Here is a 16723-nt window from a genome sequence, read left to right on the forward strand (position 1 = left end):
TTATACGGGAGTCCCTCCAGGGCTATTCCCATTCTAAATAAATAAGACTGATCTGGAATTACAAGAGGAGTGGTTGTCAATCTGAGAACCCTTCTGTGGTGGAGGGAAAACTCAATACATTATGATGTACTTTCCTAACATTTTCATAATATTGTGTACTGTGATTCGTTGCACAGCCATTTTATATGAGCTTGTATGCTTTATTTGAAAAAGAAAATGGTTGCTTCTTTCAATAACTTTTGATTTTCACCAACGCCTTTTCGTGTGTATGGTAACTATTTACCATTCTTCGGTCCTGCGGAAGACTCTTCCACATTCGTGATGCTACACCGGACACTTTACCAATGCTGCCTTCAGGTCCAAGTTCACACTGTACTCCAGGCTGATATTTATGTATATACATGTGTGGTACAAGCAAAAACAAATTTTCATTGGTCAATTGATAAAATCATGATGAAGTAAATTAATATACTTTCTATATGCAGATTAAATATAGTCCACACGTTACACTTTTAAGAACGTTTGAGAATTAATAAAAATAAATAGGCCAGAGATGGCATTGAAATAAGCACAAGCCTAACCTACAAAATGAACTAATTTGAAAAGATGGAGCCAAATCAGCCACAAAAAGAACCGAATAGTCCTCAATGCTGTAAGTGATGAATAGTTGAACGTAAGCTTAAATAGAAACAATACAGGATTGTTTGAAGAAGGAAGATCAGTTGCCATCGTACCTGCAAAAATGAGATTGAGCTCGTCTAGTTCCAAAACTTAACAGACAGAAATTGGGAGCAATATATACATCGCTTTTGTTAAAATGTTACCAACAGACTAGAAAACAAGCAAATTTTTTACCTTTTAGTTTTTCAGCACCGTTCATTTTTCAGCACCAACTTTGCTCATGTTTGTGCTAAAACCCCAAATCATCCGTTCTGCCATCCACGACCTCGCCACGAGGACGTGATGATATGCACAATATATGCCAACTAGTTGTAGAGACTTCTGGTTGGTGTTCGTGACCTTTAGAATGTCTGATGCTTAAGCTCTCTATTGTTTCATGGAAAAGAACTCTGCCAGTGTACACCAGATATGTTGAAGTATGTTAAGTGTAACGCCTGCCAAAGAAGGCAATTTTTGATTTTTTTTTTAAGACATAACTCAAGGAACATCTCTGATGCAATGTGTGTGCTGAAGATTGTGTATGTGGACAAGACTGTCAGCAAATTAGAGGAGGTATGGTAACAAAGATGTCTCTTGAAACCGCTTATGATGTCTCAAAGTCTAGAAGTGTAAGTGACAGTCATAGAAGAGCACTGAAGGTTCTGTTAAAAGAGATCCAGGAAAGCGTGCATCAGGATGCGTCAGGAAGTCATAAAATCAAGTCAGCATTGGGGTTTGTTTTCAAACATTGACCAAATCACTTGCTTATCTGACCGTATTATTGAAGATACAGTCTCTGATGTGATTTTTGTGTGCACTGTTGATGACATTATTAAACAAATTCCAATTCTGAGTGTACAGCATATTTACAAAGTGTATAATTGCCTTTGTGTAGTATTAACAGACCTGTACCAAGAAAGCCAAGATCAATAGTAAAGTAAGGCACATCTCCCCTTAGCGGGACCTTCCTTACCATTATTTGCTGTTTATCAACAGGTGCAGTGAATACTAACAGTAATAATTTCTACACAGAATTCCAATAATAAGAAGAAATATGATTGCGTAACATTTTAAGACTATGATATTTAAACTACTTGCTGGTACATACACCAATAAGCTGCTATTTTGATGCCTTAATGTCCTACTCCAGTACATACACATCGAAGAACAGAAGTTAACAAAATGTGAAAAAAGGTCTTTATAGTTGTGGCTGAGGGCTGCTATATTTAATTTCAGTTTTTGTAAAAAATCCAATAATAACACTGTACCAGTGGTATTCATTCTTGTTTTTAATGAAAGACTGCTAAAGGTATGAAAACCCTATTATTGGCTATAGGGTCAGCGACTGAAATTAGTTAGTAATATTTTGGCTGGATGAGCAAAATGCATTACTAGTAGTTATCACGGTTTAAGGTGACATAAAATGGTTTCCAGAATTTTTCCGCTTTTCTAGATATAAAATGGTCATTGAACTGAGAGGAGTGCAATTTTGTCTGCAATCATACGCGTGATTTCAAAATCAAACGAGTTCTATTTGAAATCACAAGTATGATTTCAGACCAAAATTGTACGACCATTTTGAAATCGCACGATTTAATAGCCTAAATAGAAGAACTACAAGATTTTGGTCAGTACCATTGTTTATTAAACCGTTAGCCGGTTTGTCGAAAAGCAGAACCGGAAATGCGTTTACATCTCATTTTGAAAACATGAAGACTTACATGTCAACGTCATGTGTCAAAAAGTCATTAAAGTGTAACGAAGGCAAAACTTGTCCATCTAAAGGGGTTAAAATTTGCTCAAGTCATTAGCAAAACAAAACAGTCCATTTGAAAGTTTAATCCTCGTCGTCTGACTCAATGATGTAAGCCCTTGGCTTCTTCTGTGGCTCTTCCCATTTATGTCTTAAGTGTCCCTGACTGAGAAAGTGGTCCAGATGTTAGAAGTAGGGGTCAACCGAATTTGATGAAACTTGCTGCAGAAGTTTGCCTTGGTGAGATATTCCAAAAGCTATTTGGGATTTGTTTTCCGACCTTTGGTTTAAAAGTTTCAGGGGGGGTCCCATTTGGGGCCTCCAAATCAGTGAAAATCCTGCTTTTGAGGGGGCAGGTTTGTCCTAGTATAAAAATAAACACATTAAACATATTAAAAAAATTTCTGCATAGTGTTTTTCTACTATAAATACCCTTTCAATTCGTATGTAAGGATTCAGCATTAAGGCATCTGACTGTGTGGGGCCTGGTACTAGTTTTGGCCAAATTTTAAAGAGAAAATTACCACCAAAAATTGCCAAAGTTTAGCAGTTGATAATTTTTAACTGCCAACTTAGCTAAAACGGATTCTTCTGTCAGGAGTTACTCCAATGTAAGTACAACCAAAATCAACTGTGAAAAAATTGGTTAGCTAAACTTAAGGGGCTTTAGCAAAGCATTTTAGAGTCACACCCCCACAAAATTTACATATTACCAAAAGCAACAATTTAACAATCATGGCAGCTTTATTTATATTTTAACATTCCAGTTTGCTTTGTTAATGCTTACTTTACTTACAAAGGTTGTGATAAGCAATAACTGTGTGATTTAAAACTACCTGGGACCCTTAAATTGCCTTAGAACTGGCAAATAGTACTCACAAAATCAACGTTTCTTCTACTTAAACGGGAATATTCGTACAAAACAACTAATTGGAACTCAAATAACTAAATAGGCGGCATGATAGTTATACTAACATTTCTTCCAAGCATAACCTTGCTTGCTTACCTTTAATAACTGTGTTAATGTTTATTCGAAGGTCCTTAGCAAGGAGGAAAATTAGTCCAAAGTAAATGAAAAAATATACAGCTCCGGATCCATTCCTACAAATCATGGAAAAGGAATCATCCTGGGCCTAAAGCACTTTGGCTGATAGTCAGGTTAACTCAGTTTTTTGGACAATTAAATATTTAACAATAGTCTGATGCAATTTAGAAGCTACTTACATGTAGTTGTTTTGAAGCACCGCAGCCTCTTATCGAATTTAGTCAGGAGTACTCGTTGGAGGTGAATCATTATAAACATTTGGCGTAGGACATGTATATCTTAGGCATATTTTCTCCAGGGATAAAACACACATCACTTTACTGGATTGCAATGCATAGAAGATGAGTTCAGGCATCACATGCTTACATCCTTGCCATTCTTTGGTCACCGCCATTTTGGGCCTTGGCGCGGGGGTACTGGGTCGAGATTATCCCGGGATTATAATATATTCGTTATGAGCCTCCTGAACTAAGATATTTGATATCAATGTACACCACTACAGGACCTGCTCGTAGTCTAAATTCCAGCACTGGGTTTTGCATCTTTACCTGATAACTAAACAACTGAATTCAAAGGTCGCTCATTGGCACTGGCAAGATCTTACTAGGTCGAAAATAGGATTGATAAATGACGCTTTACGGGTAGCTGGACCCTCAGCGTCCACGCCAAATACATCACACATACATTTCAAAGTAGATAAATATAACTTTCGCAATGCACGATCGAGTTTGCTGTCAACAAAAAGTTCACAGAGATTGATGCCCTCATATATTAGAGGATGCTGAAGACCAATTTGGTCATGAGCTTCATGTATCAAATTTTTAAGGAATTCTTCTTTTTCGACCACCACATCTTGACAGCCTGTCTCTTCCTCGCTTATTTCTTGGCCTTTTTGCAATGCAGGCAGTCAAGAGAAGTATCCTTTGATAGTTTTTGCCTCCAGCCACTCGGTTCTCGCGAACTTCATTTTTACATCTTCTGCAACGTCAGCAGGGTTTGCTTTTGACTGTCCTTCCTTGGAACCTTCGTTGAAAACCTGGGCGAGGTATTGCTTGACTGCTGGTGAAATTCGAACGGTAGCCTTCTGCTTCTTAAGAGCCCATCCCTGACCAGCCTTCTCTTGAACTGTAGTGTCATGGTCAATGTATCGACAGGCCCCAATCTTCTCACTCTTCCCCTTGATTGAAGTAGTTGTTGCTACCCACTGTCTTCGGATGGTGTCGTATACATTTTCCTTTTCGGGCAGCATGACATGACGTCCAGTATCCATATGTTCATCAGCCTCTTCCAGTGTGCTGAACGTCAAAATGGAAGCTGGCTCCAAACAGGCATATGTGCTCGTGAGATCACCATTATGAGCTATGGATTTTGTTTTGCCTTTGGTTTTCTTCGTCACTTCATGGCTCCAATCGCCCACTCTCTCCAGTCCAGAAACATCATTTTTGTTCTGGACGTCTTGTATCTTCAAACCCGCGCCAATATTGTACGCCTGCCAGACTCGAATGCCATCTTCGCCAAAAGAGAAGTTGTTATATTTAGTAATACCTGGAATCTTGTTGTTCCCAACGACTGCTGACATTTTGGAAGAGTCAATTTTGCAAACTGCCACCCGAGTGTTTGCAATACCTGGTGGAGATTGTAGTCCATTCTTCACGTCTTCCGCCGTTTCTATGTCATTGTTTTCCGCTACGTGGTTTCTCAGTCGTTGCTTGCACGGCGCAATTTTCCGGTCACAAGGGTCCTTCCCTGCTTATGGATCTGAGAAATCGTAGCGTACAACCTCTATGCCAGTTTGCTTTCTTGTCGAATTGATAGTTGATAACAGTGGAGCGCTGTGGTAGCAACCTGCATTATCACATCATCACTCCGTAACACAGCTCTTGACACAGATGGGTGCGTTTCCTTTACGGTGACAAGGACTTCTTCAATGATGCATGACACTGAGAACCAGTCCTGTTTGCACTTATCAAGAACCGCCACATACGTGTGAATTGTGTGCTCACCATTTCCTTCAGATTGACAGTCACGGTGACCTGACCGGTGAACTACGGCAGAAAAATGCCAACTCAGGCCACGTTTCGCAAACCATTGTAATTGCGTCTCTCTGAATTTCATTGGCAACAGGTTCATGGCCCAGTCATTTATTATTAGGACCGTTTCCTCGTCTAGTTGGCTTATAGCATCTTGCCTCGCTTGATCTTGGTGGAATGCCCTGAGAAGATGAGCTTTCCAGGCTTCGATATCAGTAACTGCATGCTCAAACTTCCACTTGGCCCTTTCTCTCTGGTCTTCTGTAAGTTCTTCTGTCTTCACAATTTTTTCTTCTATATCTTTCAGAACATATTTTATATTCTGGCACACTGAACAGTACAGATTGTGGTTGTGGTCACAAAGAGAAGCAAACTCCTTCCTTTCTGGATCTGATAGAGCGAAGATTGTGCAGTGGTCAGCACAACATTCGTCTGGTCCCAAATGACTCTTGTAGTCTCCTTTAAGGTACTGTCTGCCTGCAGTTAGAGCCTCCCAATCTCACGACCCCATGACACACCTGCTCCATTTCTGGCGAGATTTTCAACAATTGTCTCTAGCGTTTCAAATGCCTCTGCTCCTGAAGTGGCGGTATCATGAAGGCCCTGCAGAGACTTCTGCTTTGAAGCAATACACACCTCCATTATTCGAAAACAAGTGCGCTTATTCAAAGGCTCCATATCCTCTCGCCTGCATTCCTCTTGATACAAGTATACAATCTTGGTCGTGGTCATAGTTCGTATAAGAGCTGGAATCGGAATGGATTCCCCAGAATTGAGCTTTAGTGTTTTTGTGCCAAATGCAACATCTTGTAAAAAAGGTAGATAGCGAAATAAAGTCAATGAAATCCTTCACCTTTTTCATATCTAGTCTGCATCGAAAAATCTTCTAATTTGGCAACGGTTCCCCTGGCCCCTGCTCCTGGGTGTGCTTTCTTGCCTTCTTTATCTGCTGTAAGGAGATTCCAGGGAGCCCAGTGTTGCAATGCAATACTCGTTTCTAAAGAAACACCTGAATAAAGCAGAAACGACAGAGCATCTCAGGTTTGAACTTTATCCATCGTCAACAGCTTTATTTGAGTACTGATACTGTTGCATGTTAGTCTCTAGTTTCAAAACGGGTGTTTATACCGCATACCGCCCTGGATATAACCCCCCCCCCCCAAAAAAAAATCTGTATACAAGTCAAGGGTTAAAATAACTTAGATTTTACAGCAGGAGATTTCTGGGATACCTGTGCCTATAGCAACAACAATCCCTGTCTTCTTATAGATCGTGTTGGCCATGGTCTTGTTCACCCTTCGAGGGTGTTCAGCATTTTGCTAACACGTGTCTTTATACTTGGAGGGCCTTTACTATTTACTTGAAATGGATGACAGCACTTGTCCTATGACAACAACAGTACGAAAATTAACGGTTATCAGCCAGTTATCACTTTTAAAAAATACAAAAGTGGTTGTGGTTAACTCTTCTTACATTTGCTTTATACAGCGTTGTAAGTTTATAACGATGTTTGGGGCAGATAGCAAGTCCCGTTGCGTTTACATTATCACACGCTATCCCTGCACGGTTCAATATTAGTTCCCATTCACAAACCTCATATGCTTAAAGGGAAAAATATTGATTCAACACATGTAAACAACTCGGCCTCCCTGATCAGTTCCATGTGAATAACACTAATTCCCCCCCCCTCCCAAAAAAAGGCCTCTTAGAGAAAACTAAATCATCATGGAAACATTTATACACAGTTTATTTATGTATTAATACACAAACCTTCTAACCTCTAAAGTGAAGTGCTTTTACAATGTAACTTTCACGGCGAGAAAAGCGAGTTGGCAAGATTTGTGATTGTAACCATTTGGTCACGCGAATGAGGCGTAACTGCATGCCAACTGCAGAAAGTTGTCCAATCGAACATATATTAAAAGTACATTAAGAAATGTCATCCTGACATTTCTTATATATGAATATATGAAGGGTGAAATATATTTCTTACCGCCACTTCCCGAACCCTTGTCAGCAGGACGTCCCCTGCTCCCTGAAGCCCCTGAACCTTTGTATTTATCCTTAAGCCACAAGCTCATATCCGCATTACAGCTAAGCAATGGTACCATGGAACTTTCTTGTTTTGCCCATTCTATAGCACCACATGGATTGTCTTCCCCCGGCCCCCCGAAAGAACAAAACGCCATTCCTTTCCTTTCCTTCCCACAAGATTTATCGTTTCCGACATCGACAGGTGCTCGTAAACAAATAAGCAGTTGATAGGAAGACTGGGAACAACTACCGACCCAGTCCTTCTTTGCCTACATCCAAGATGGGGGAACAAACAGTGAAATTTCGTTTACTGTACAGTAGCAATATAAAATGTGGAGGTAGAAATATCGCCTATGGCTACAAGGATGCAGGTACCGACAAAGAGAATATCTCTGCCTTTTCACACAAAATGTGCATAATATTACATACACACAATCACGAGCTGAATATCGAAATCTTCGATAAAGAAAAGAGCTGCCTAAACAACCCAGTGGCTTGAGAAAGCATTCTCTGTACATACATCAGGCTGTGGACTTGTCTGTAAACAAATACAACAAGAACTGTTCATCGGGCATCATGAATTGGCTGTAAGGTGCTGTCAATTATCAGGAATATGGCTATTTCTTGACATAAAAAGAACCTTGGAGACATTTCTCTCGAAGCCAAGGAGCCTTACCACTGTAAACATGGCTAATATAAAGTGATATAAAGGTAAGCAGGCAAGGTTATGCTTGTCAGTATAACTATCATGCCGCCTATTTAGTTATTTGAGTTCCCACCAGTTACTTTCTACGAATATTCCCGTTTAAGTAGAACAAACGTTGATTTTGTGAGTACTATTTGCCAGTTCTAAGGCAATTTAAGGGTCCCAGGTAGTTTTAAATCACACAGTTATTGCTTATCACAGACTTTGTAAGTAAAGTAAGCATTAACAAAGCAAACTGAAATGTTAAAATATAAATAAAGCCACCATGATTGTTAAATTGCTGCTTTTGGTAATATGTAAATTTTGTGGGGGTGTGACTCTAAAATGCTTTGCTAAAGCCCCTTAAATTTAGCTAGCCAATTTTTTCACAGTTGATTTTGGTTGTACTTACATTGGAGTAACTCCTGACAGAAGAATCCGTTTCAGCTAAGTTGGCAGTTAAAAATTATCAACTGCTAAACTTTGGCAATTTTTGGTGGTAATTTTCTCTTTAAAATTTGGCCAAAACTAGCACCAGGCCCCACACAGTCAGATGCCTTAATGCCGAATCCTTGCATATCAACTGAAAGGGTATTTATAGTAGAAAAACACTATGCAAAATTTTTTTAATATGTTTAATGTGTTTATTTTTATACTAGGACAAACCTGCCCCCTCAAAAGCAGGATTTTCACTGATTTGAAGGCCCCAAATGGGACCCCCCCCCCCCCCCCCCCGAAACTTTTAAACCAAAGGTTGGAAAACAAATCCCAAATAGCTTTTGGAATATCTCACCAAGGCAAACTTCTGCAGCAAGTTTCATCAAATTCGGTTGACCCCTACTTCCAACATCTGGACCACTTTCTCAGTCAGGGACACTTAAGAGTAGAAATTGAACGTGCAACCTGTGTAACTCGGCGATGAAACGAGGTTGCCAGAAGAAGTGAAGGCTGCCATGCGGTACTGGAACTGCGAAGGAAAGCTTGGTGGAAATCCCGAACATCCAGCTGGCTCTCTCTCGATCGCACAATACTCAGTGGATGGTTTTTGTCCTCAAGATGACTTTCAATTGCACTTTGCATGATTGTCCGTGATTCTGGCTCGTAATCATCTCCGTCCCTTTTTATTTTACTTCGGCGTAGAACTTTGTCAGGACGGTGTCTAGTTCTTCCGGCTTCATTGTTTCGATGCTGACATTTTCAAGATGGCGGGACTTTGTCCAGCCTTGGAACACGTTCATCCACTGTTTTGTAGAGCGGACGTATTTTTATTCACTGCAACAGACTTAAGCTCTTGTATTTCATCGCTTGACACTATAGGAAACCTCAAGACGTCTATTTAATCAATTGCCTCTGGAGTTGTTGTGTTTTCTTTGTTTGTTTCTGTTTTCCTGGACTTGGGATCACACGGAGCTTCTTTAGCAGATGGTAAAGAAAGATCGCCAAAATAATCGTTGCAAACTATACTGAAAGTTGGAAACGACTCCTGGAAAAGTATAATTTCAGTCTGGAGGAGCTGGTCATCATCATTTAGATACTGTAAGTAATTATATTCATCCATTTTTCAAACTTAGCGAAGTTTTGGCAACAAAAGTTGCCAAATTTGCCTAACAATGGCTTTTTTTGTCTTTCATTTTCCTGCAATGTGATTGGTTAGTTTTAAAAAAGCCTTGAAATCGGATTGGCTGTTGTGCTTTACTGTCCCATTCTCATTGGCTGAGAAAAAGAGGCGATTTAGAGCAAAAAATAGTGGGATTCGTGAATAAATGGCACTACTGAGAGCCAATCACATTACAAGGATAACCAGTGATTTCAAAATGGAAAAAATGGATTTAATAAAGGCATTAACACCCCAAAGTTTTTTCATCTGATCCTGCAAAAATAAATTGAAAAAGTGTACCTTTTACAAAGATTCAAAAAGAGCTCCTCCATTTTTTTTTTAATTTAAGGGGGCTTCAAACCCTCATGATAGGTTGACATCTTGAACTGGATTGAAACCCATGACCTCTGCGATGCCGGTGCAGTGCTCTACCAACTGAACTATCAAGCCAACTGGGAGCCGGGACCAGCTCCCAGTTGGCTTGATAGCTCAGTTGGTAGAGCACTGTACGGGCATCGCAGAGGTCATGGATTTAAATCCCATTCAAGCCTGAATTTGTTTCAGGGTTCCTTTTCTCAACTGCTTAAGTTGCGTTCTAACTTAAAGTATCTTTCTCCTATTTAATCTTTCATCCGCAATTAAAATATATGTTTTATGATATGTTCATATTCAGATAATATGATGTTGATGAACTCAGAAGATTTTATAACAATGATCACTTACAGATATAAAGACAAGACCATAATTAAAACAATTAAAGTTAAGCCCTACAATCTCAGGCAGCTGGCTCATTTCCTAGCTGTGTTGGAGAGGAATGTGAGAACGAACCATATGGGCAAACTGACTGAATAACTCGCAATTCTTGGTAAGGATGCGTAGCTCAAGAATCACAAAGTCTTTCGAAAGTTTAGCATGATCTTCTGGAGAGAGCAAGAAACTTGAATTGGGTTATTCCATAATACCACTCATAGGTTCTTCTTCATCTAAATTCCAGTTACATGTAGCAACCCGGTTGTCATAAGTTAACAAATTAAACCAGTGTACCAATTCAGTGTCCTTATCTTTGGACTAGATGGAGGGTGTTCTAAGCCAATCCAAATATTCCCCATTCTAGCCAGTTACATGCACCATTAACATACTGCACTGGTGTAGTTTCTCCTGGGCCAGAATAATCATTATTGTCCAAGTCTGAATTGTGAGCACTTACAAGGACGTCACATGAACTTAAATTAACACTATCTGGGACATCTGCACAGTCTGTCCAGCAGTAATGTAAAACCAAATGGTTTTAGTGACCAACACATACTCTGAAAGAAATTCTTTGGTTGTTATTTTTTTTAATGCCTTACTATCCTAAATTTTTGTTTGTTGTTAACTTACAGATTTTTTCAGTTTGCAATAGTTTAAGAGTGACAGTTGTAGTATCAAGTAGACCCTTCCTGTTGACAAGATAACTCGAAAGCAAATTTAGTGAGAGCTAACTTCAGGCAAGACCTATAAGTAGAAGAACATACTGTTGTGTAATCCAGGTTTACTAAATAAAGTCACATTCGTTATGAAGATAACAAATCATGATAAGACAATTACCAACATTTGGCTCCTGGGATGGTGTATCCACTGCAGAACTTTCTTCTCTTTTGTAATCAACAACATTAAGCTGCAAATGTTGCACCGCCTATTAATTTGAGCATATATTCAAATTCAAGACATCAAAGGAGTGTAAAAATGTAAAAAAAACGGTGGCTTCAAAGCGACATACACTTTTCCCACTCTTTTTTTCACTTGCGACTTGCTACTTTCATGCGACTTAGCTGCGACTTTCTTAGCGGCTACTTCTTTGCGACTTCCTACTTTCATGCGACTTAGCTGTGACTTTCTTGCTACTTTCTTGCGACTTAGCTGCTACTTTCTTTCGACTTAGATGCGACTTTCCTGCTACTTTCTTGCGACTTAGCTGCTTGGCTAAATCCAGCAAAAACTGACAAGATTCACCAGAGAGCTCTCCTTGGTCTGACTGTGTTAGGATTGCTTTCAACTCCTGGGATTAATTTTCTGATATGTATTCCAGGAAAGCCTCTATTAGGTCTTTATCACTGACTGCCTGTCGTCCACAGAGCGTAGCCACCATAAATGCCCTGTTGATATGAACAGGGAATATACCAGGGAATATACCAGTGAGGATATGATGCGTCTAAGTGTTCTCGTCGTGGACTCAATCTCTGGACTTACTCGCGGAACAAATGTAGAACTTCCTTCGAAGTAGTCCTCCAGGGCTTGCTTTGAGAATAGAGAATAAGCTTCTCTCTTTAGCCCATCTAGATCCATCCCAACCTCTCTGTGGAAAGAAAAGGTGACAAGCTGCTGTGTTATTTCTCTTGTGTTTTCGTACATTTTGAGAAGGTCACACATGACAGTCTCTCGATGAACCCAGACGTTTGTTACACCAGACAACTTATCGAGCGCATCCATTCTTCTTTGCTTCAAGTCCTAAATAAACATAAATTGACATTACTTGCCATTACTTGCTATTACCCATTACACCCTCTTTCAGTGTTAAGTACATAGGGGACATCTTTCGACATGCTATGTAAATGGCTTAAGGATCATTGAACTGTGAAACTGGTAATGTTTTCCAGTTATTAGTGGAACAAATGACAAAATAATGATAATTACTGACCTTAAACGAACGAACACGATTGTGGACTTCGCATGTTTCCCGATTTACGGAATAATTCAAACGATTTTAGTAAATTCAATTGGCTCTCAATAGTGAAGTCCGGTAGAATTGGGCCGTTACCGCTTTTGATGTCGAAAGATGTAAACATTCAAAACAGTCGATTTATCTCTCACAGAATGACTTCTTGATAGCCTTAGATTTCAAATAAATCCATCTTTCATGACTAAAAGTCAAGTGTGACCGTAAAGAAGTCAGTTGTGCTTACATTTTTGACACAGGCCAGGTTACATAGCATGTCGAAAAGGTAGTCGCTATGCACATAACACTGAAAGCGGGTGTAATTTCTCTTTACATCAAGAAGCTCTCGAGAATACAGTGGCCTTCAATTGGTGTATTTGGTAAGCTACAATTGTGAACAAATGTTGTCGGGTCACAAAACTAGACTTTTGCACGAAAGGTGTATCTTACCTCCTCCCATAAGTAATGATAAGTGTTTAAGAGGAGTGCTAAGATTCAAGAATGAGAGGAGAGGATGCACATGTTCGCTTCTTTTAGGGAAATTTCCTTAAAACAATTTTATAGGACTGTAGAACATCCCATCTATTTTATCAGTCTCATGGCTTTGGCGGTATCAACAAATGGGTGGACCGTAATTGGACACAGATACGTCATAAACACAAGCTATGTCCTCTTCATTCCTTTCCTATTTCTTCATGTTGTCAGCTAAGTAAAGACTGTTTAACATTTCCCTGAATCGTCGTCCAGCTGTATCAACAGAACCGCTTTCGAGTGCCACTGGATTATCCTCAGAACTTCCTGATGGAGTGTCTTTCGTAATATTCACAACAAGTAAAACTGATTAGCTTTCACCCAACTTCAAGTGTTTTACTTGTTAGAAAACAAGCACATATGGTAATTTTGGGCCCACAAAATAGTGGTGGATATCTGGATAATAAGAAATGTTCAATATATCAAAATTCAAAGATGTGTCTGTGGCTTTCAGGAAAAAATATAGTTTGTTTTCAATAGTTTCCTTTGTCTCGTGATTCCAAGAAGAGACTTCAAGACAAAGAAAGCCATTTGAAACAAAATATAGAATGGAGTTTTCCGAAAAATCCTCAGAGTCATATTAAAAACTGATATCAAATGTGGCCTATAAAAAGACTCTATAATCATACAGTACATATAGCTTGTGTCGAAGACCTAGAAACGCCTAGAAATTAAACGACCTGACAGTAGGAAGGTATGAAGACTACTACTTACACTTCATCTTCTTCCAGCAGCACAAGAGGTGGCTTCTCTGAAACAGGCTCCCACATGTTGCCTTCAGATGGGATTTCAGATGGCGCCCCAAATCCATTGAAACATACCATTTGATCTAGGAATAGTGGGCTTTCATCACACTCATGAATCGACAGTGTTGCCTGGTCCACAGTTTCAATAGGCAATGCAGGGTCGAGGTTCATGCTGCCAACCATAGAAAGGCTGAAATACTCTGGGGTCAAACTGGGTGACCCCACCCAGTCATACATAGTTCCTACATGGTCACTCTTTGGAAATTTGCGTGTAATAACACCCAGTGTTATGTCTCATCGATACTTTCACATGCAGTTCACTTATGTCAGGCTCAGCTGGCACCCTCATTTCTCTTGTCTCACGCAGACTTTCTTGAATTGCAAATTCTTCCTGGCGACGGAGAAGCTCATCCTTTTTTGCTTGTTCTTTCTCTTGATCTCTTCTTGAAGAATCTAGAAACAATTAGTCCTGTTCTTCCTCAATGAATTTCTTTCATCAGAGGTACCTACTAAACCATCAGAAAATGTGTCCAGTCCATTGCCAAAAACTGGTTTCAATAGTTCACTGTCGTTGTCATCGATGGTCCTGGTCAAGAGGTAAAGCCTAACTTTGTAAGTTTGTACTTAGCAATATACTTTGCCAGTGTGAACTGCTCCTCTACTTCTTCGCCTTTAAAGTTTCCAACTTTAAATGTCATTATATCCGCTTAACCAAATGTGGACATCCCATCAGGGAAATAAATCTCTTTCATTATGCTAAGCACGTCGACATATGAACTTTGAATTGGAACAGACATTTCCCTTGTTCCTCCTCCCTTCGCAAGTCGTACACTGACATACCGCTTTTCATTCTCACTATAATGCTGCCACCCAGCCTGGATCTTTTTATAAGTCTGGGTCTTTTTACAAGGTGGTGATTGAGGGTAATCATCGGATGGACAAAACTTTCCCCTGCTAGAGGCTGCCTTACAATTTCTGGAAGTTGTACCAATAGAATTCTTATTACGTGTAGAATAGATACCAAAATTTGTGCTATTAAACTTTTTGTGTAGATCTTTCGATTTCCTTGTATAATGATTATGAATTTGATTATTTTCTATACAAAAATCATTAAAATATTTCGGTGGTGTATTTCTGCTAAGGTTAAAACTGAAAGAGCTTATGAGAAGATCATTAATCTGGGAGTAATTCTAGATGAAAATTTAAACCGGAAGTCCAAAATCTTACATGTGGCTAACAAAGTCTCAAAGTCTATCGGAATAATTCGCAAATCTAAATTCTACTTGTTGACAAAATCTCTGCGAACATTATGTTTTTCACCAGTCCAGCCATACTTTTTTTACTGCAACTTAATTTTGGCCTCCACTTACAAATCTAACCTTGTTCGTCTTGAAATTCTTCAGAAACGAATGATGAGAACTATAGCTAAAACCCATTTCTATGCACATACTGATCCAATCTTTAGAAAACTTGGGATTTTAAAATTTCATGACATACACCTATTTCAATTAGGTTTATTCATGTACTCTTACCAAAACGGGTTCGGACAAAACATGGGGTAGGCCATGGGGTAGGCCATGGTGTAGGCCATGGGGTAGGCCATGGCCTACCGGTGGTTAATTTCTTAAAAAAAAAATCCCAAACAAATATGTTTGGTCCCGAATACCGTCAAATTCCTATTTTGATCCCAGGGACAACTTTTTATTACCGGTAAAGACGGTAAAGCTCATTTCCCATTCAGACACATAATGTAAAAATATTTTTGAGATGCCAAATGCTGTGTCAGTTCTCCGTACTGCGTATTGTGCGTGTTTATTTTACCGAACAGAGACGAGATGCAAGCAGGTTCACAATGTCAATCATTTTATTTTTCTCTCTTAAACAATACCGTGAGGTACAGTCGATCTCTCGTTCTATTTTTTTACCTTCATTGTCCAAATAGATTTATAGATTTATCAGCTTAAATCATTTTAAATAAATTGAACACACTAAAAAAATTACGCGTTTCCTCTGCTTTTCTAATTACGGTGTTTACATGCGCAGAATAAAATATGAACTAGCCAGTTCAGGCCCCCGAGATGAGGGGGGGAGGGGGGGGTATCGATAGGGGTGGTGATTAACGGAGAGAGCTAAATGCTCAATTCCGCTTTTTTAATATTACTCACTCGTTTTTTCCCCGCTACCCACTATGTGAGAGCCTAGAATAAACAAAATATTAACATGCCACGTGATTTGAAGAGAGAGATATCAAAAGGCTTTCGATTTAGAGCTTTTAAAGAACAGGCTCCGGGGATTAACACAGAACCTCTTACCACTCTCTATTTCAGCCGCCAAATAAGGCGCCTATCATAGCTAGTGGGTTTCGTACCCTCCTCCAGGAAACATCTCCCCCGGCTGTCAGTGATAATAACTCAATTTAAAGACAACACATTTCTTATCTGTGTAATGATATTTTCAGCAAAGTTAAACCTTTAAGACCCAGCTCCGAATATTTATGCTCGTATCTTTACAACCAATAGGACCTGGGTACGAATAACAATCCAATGCAAAAAATATCATTCGACACGTTTTTGGATAAATTGGGATCGTCAGATGCAATTCTTTAACAGTATGGTGCGGAAATATCGAGAATTTTCAATATGGATGACTTTTCGTCGATGTGAAGCCTATTTTTGCTGGAATACCGTCCAAACGACAAGGTATTTTATTGATCCATGATTGTTATGACCTGTACTGTACGGCAAGGAAGACTAGGCTCTTAACGGGTTAAGCCATGCACAAAATTTCAGTTTAATCGATTGAATTGCTGGATGCTAGAGTAGGATTCTCGCTGGGCACTCTTGTATGAACACACATACTTTTCGAGTACCCACTCCATATTTTGGGAACCAGTGCTCACTTTGGTGCCCGAGTTCCGTGTAGACACGCGTTTGTACGTAGTTCCGAT

At 39.4% G+C, this 16723-nt stretch overlaps 1 protein-coding gene and 2 pseudogenes across 4 annotated transcripts; all 3 read right to left on the reverse strand.

Moving 5' to 3' along the window:
- Positions 1–3751: 3751 nt before the first annotated feature.
- LOC146481207 (uncharacterized) lies at positions 3752–5617 on the reverse strand (annotated as a pseudogene).
- A 369-nt stretch (positions 5618–5986) lies between these two features.
- On the reverse strand, positions 5987–7713 carry LOC146481208 (uncharacterized). Of its 4 annotated transcripts, none has more exons than XM_085108875.1 (3): positions 7482–7713; positions 6720–6872; positions 5987–6497 (listed from the first exon to the last, which is right to left on the reverse strand). In XM_085108875.1, exons 2-3 carry the CDS (start codon positions 6769–6771, stop codon positions 6325–6327), a joined length of 225 nt encoding a protein of 74 aa, XP_084965001.1. In that variant the 5' UTR covers positions 6772–6872; positions 7482–7713; the 3' UTR covers positions 5987–6324. The 4 variants fall into 3 exon arrangements, 2 of the variants coding, with proteins under 2 accessions (XP_084965001.1, XP_084965000.1); XM_085108874.1 differs by lacking the exon at positions 6720–6872; XR_014864542.1 differs by lacking the exons at positions 5987–6497; positions 7482–7713 and adding an exon at positions 6962–7124 and having other exon boundaries at positions 6831–6872.
- Positions 7714–11626: 3913 nt separating this feature from the next.
- LOC146481209 (uncharacterized) lies at positions 11627–14013 on the reverse strand (annotated as a pseudogene).
- Between the last annotated feature and the right edge of the window lie 2710 nt (positions 14014–16723).

The sequence above is a fragment of the Pavona decussata genome, unplaced genomic scaffold (genome assembly GCF_977016875.1).
Source record: "Pavona decussata unplaced genomic scaffold, jaPavDecu1.1 SCAFFOLD_51, whole genome shotgun sequence".
Classification (NCBI taxonomy): Eukaryota; Metazoa; Cnidaria; class Anthozoa; order Scleractinia; family Agariciidae; genus Pavona; species Pavona decussata.

Excerpts from the sequence above, each read along its gene's own strand:
- LOC146481208 (XM_085108874.1), bottom strand. The coding sequence starts at position 7,677 with ATGGCGTTTTGTTCTTTCGGGGGGCCGGGGGAAGACAATCCATGTGGT. Across the intron at positions 6,498-7,481 it reads CAAGGGTTCGGGAAGTGGCG|GTGTTTCTTTAGAAACGAGT; the intron begins GTAAGAAATATA and ends TGCTTTATTCAG.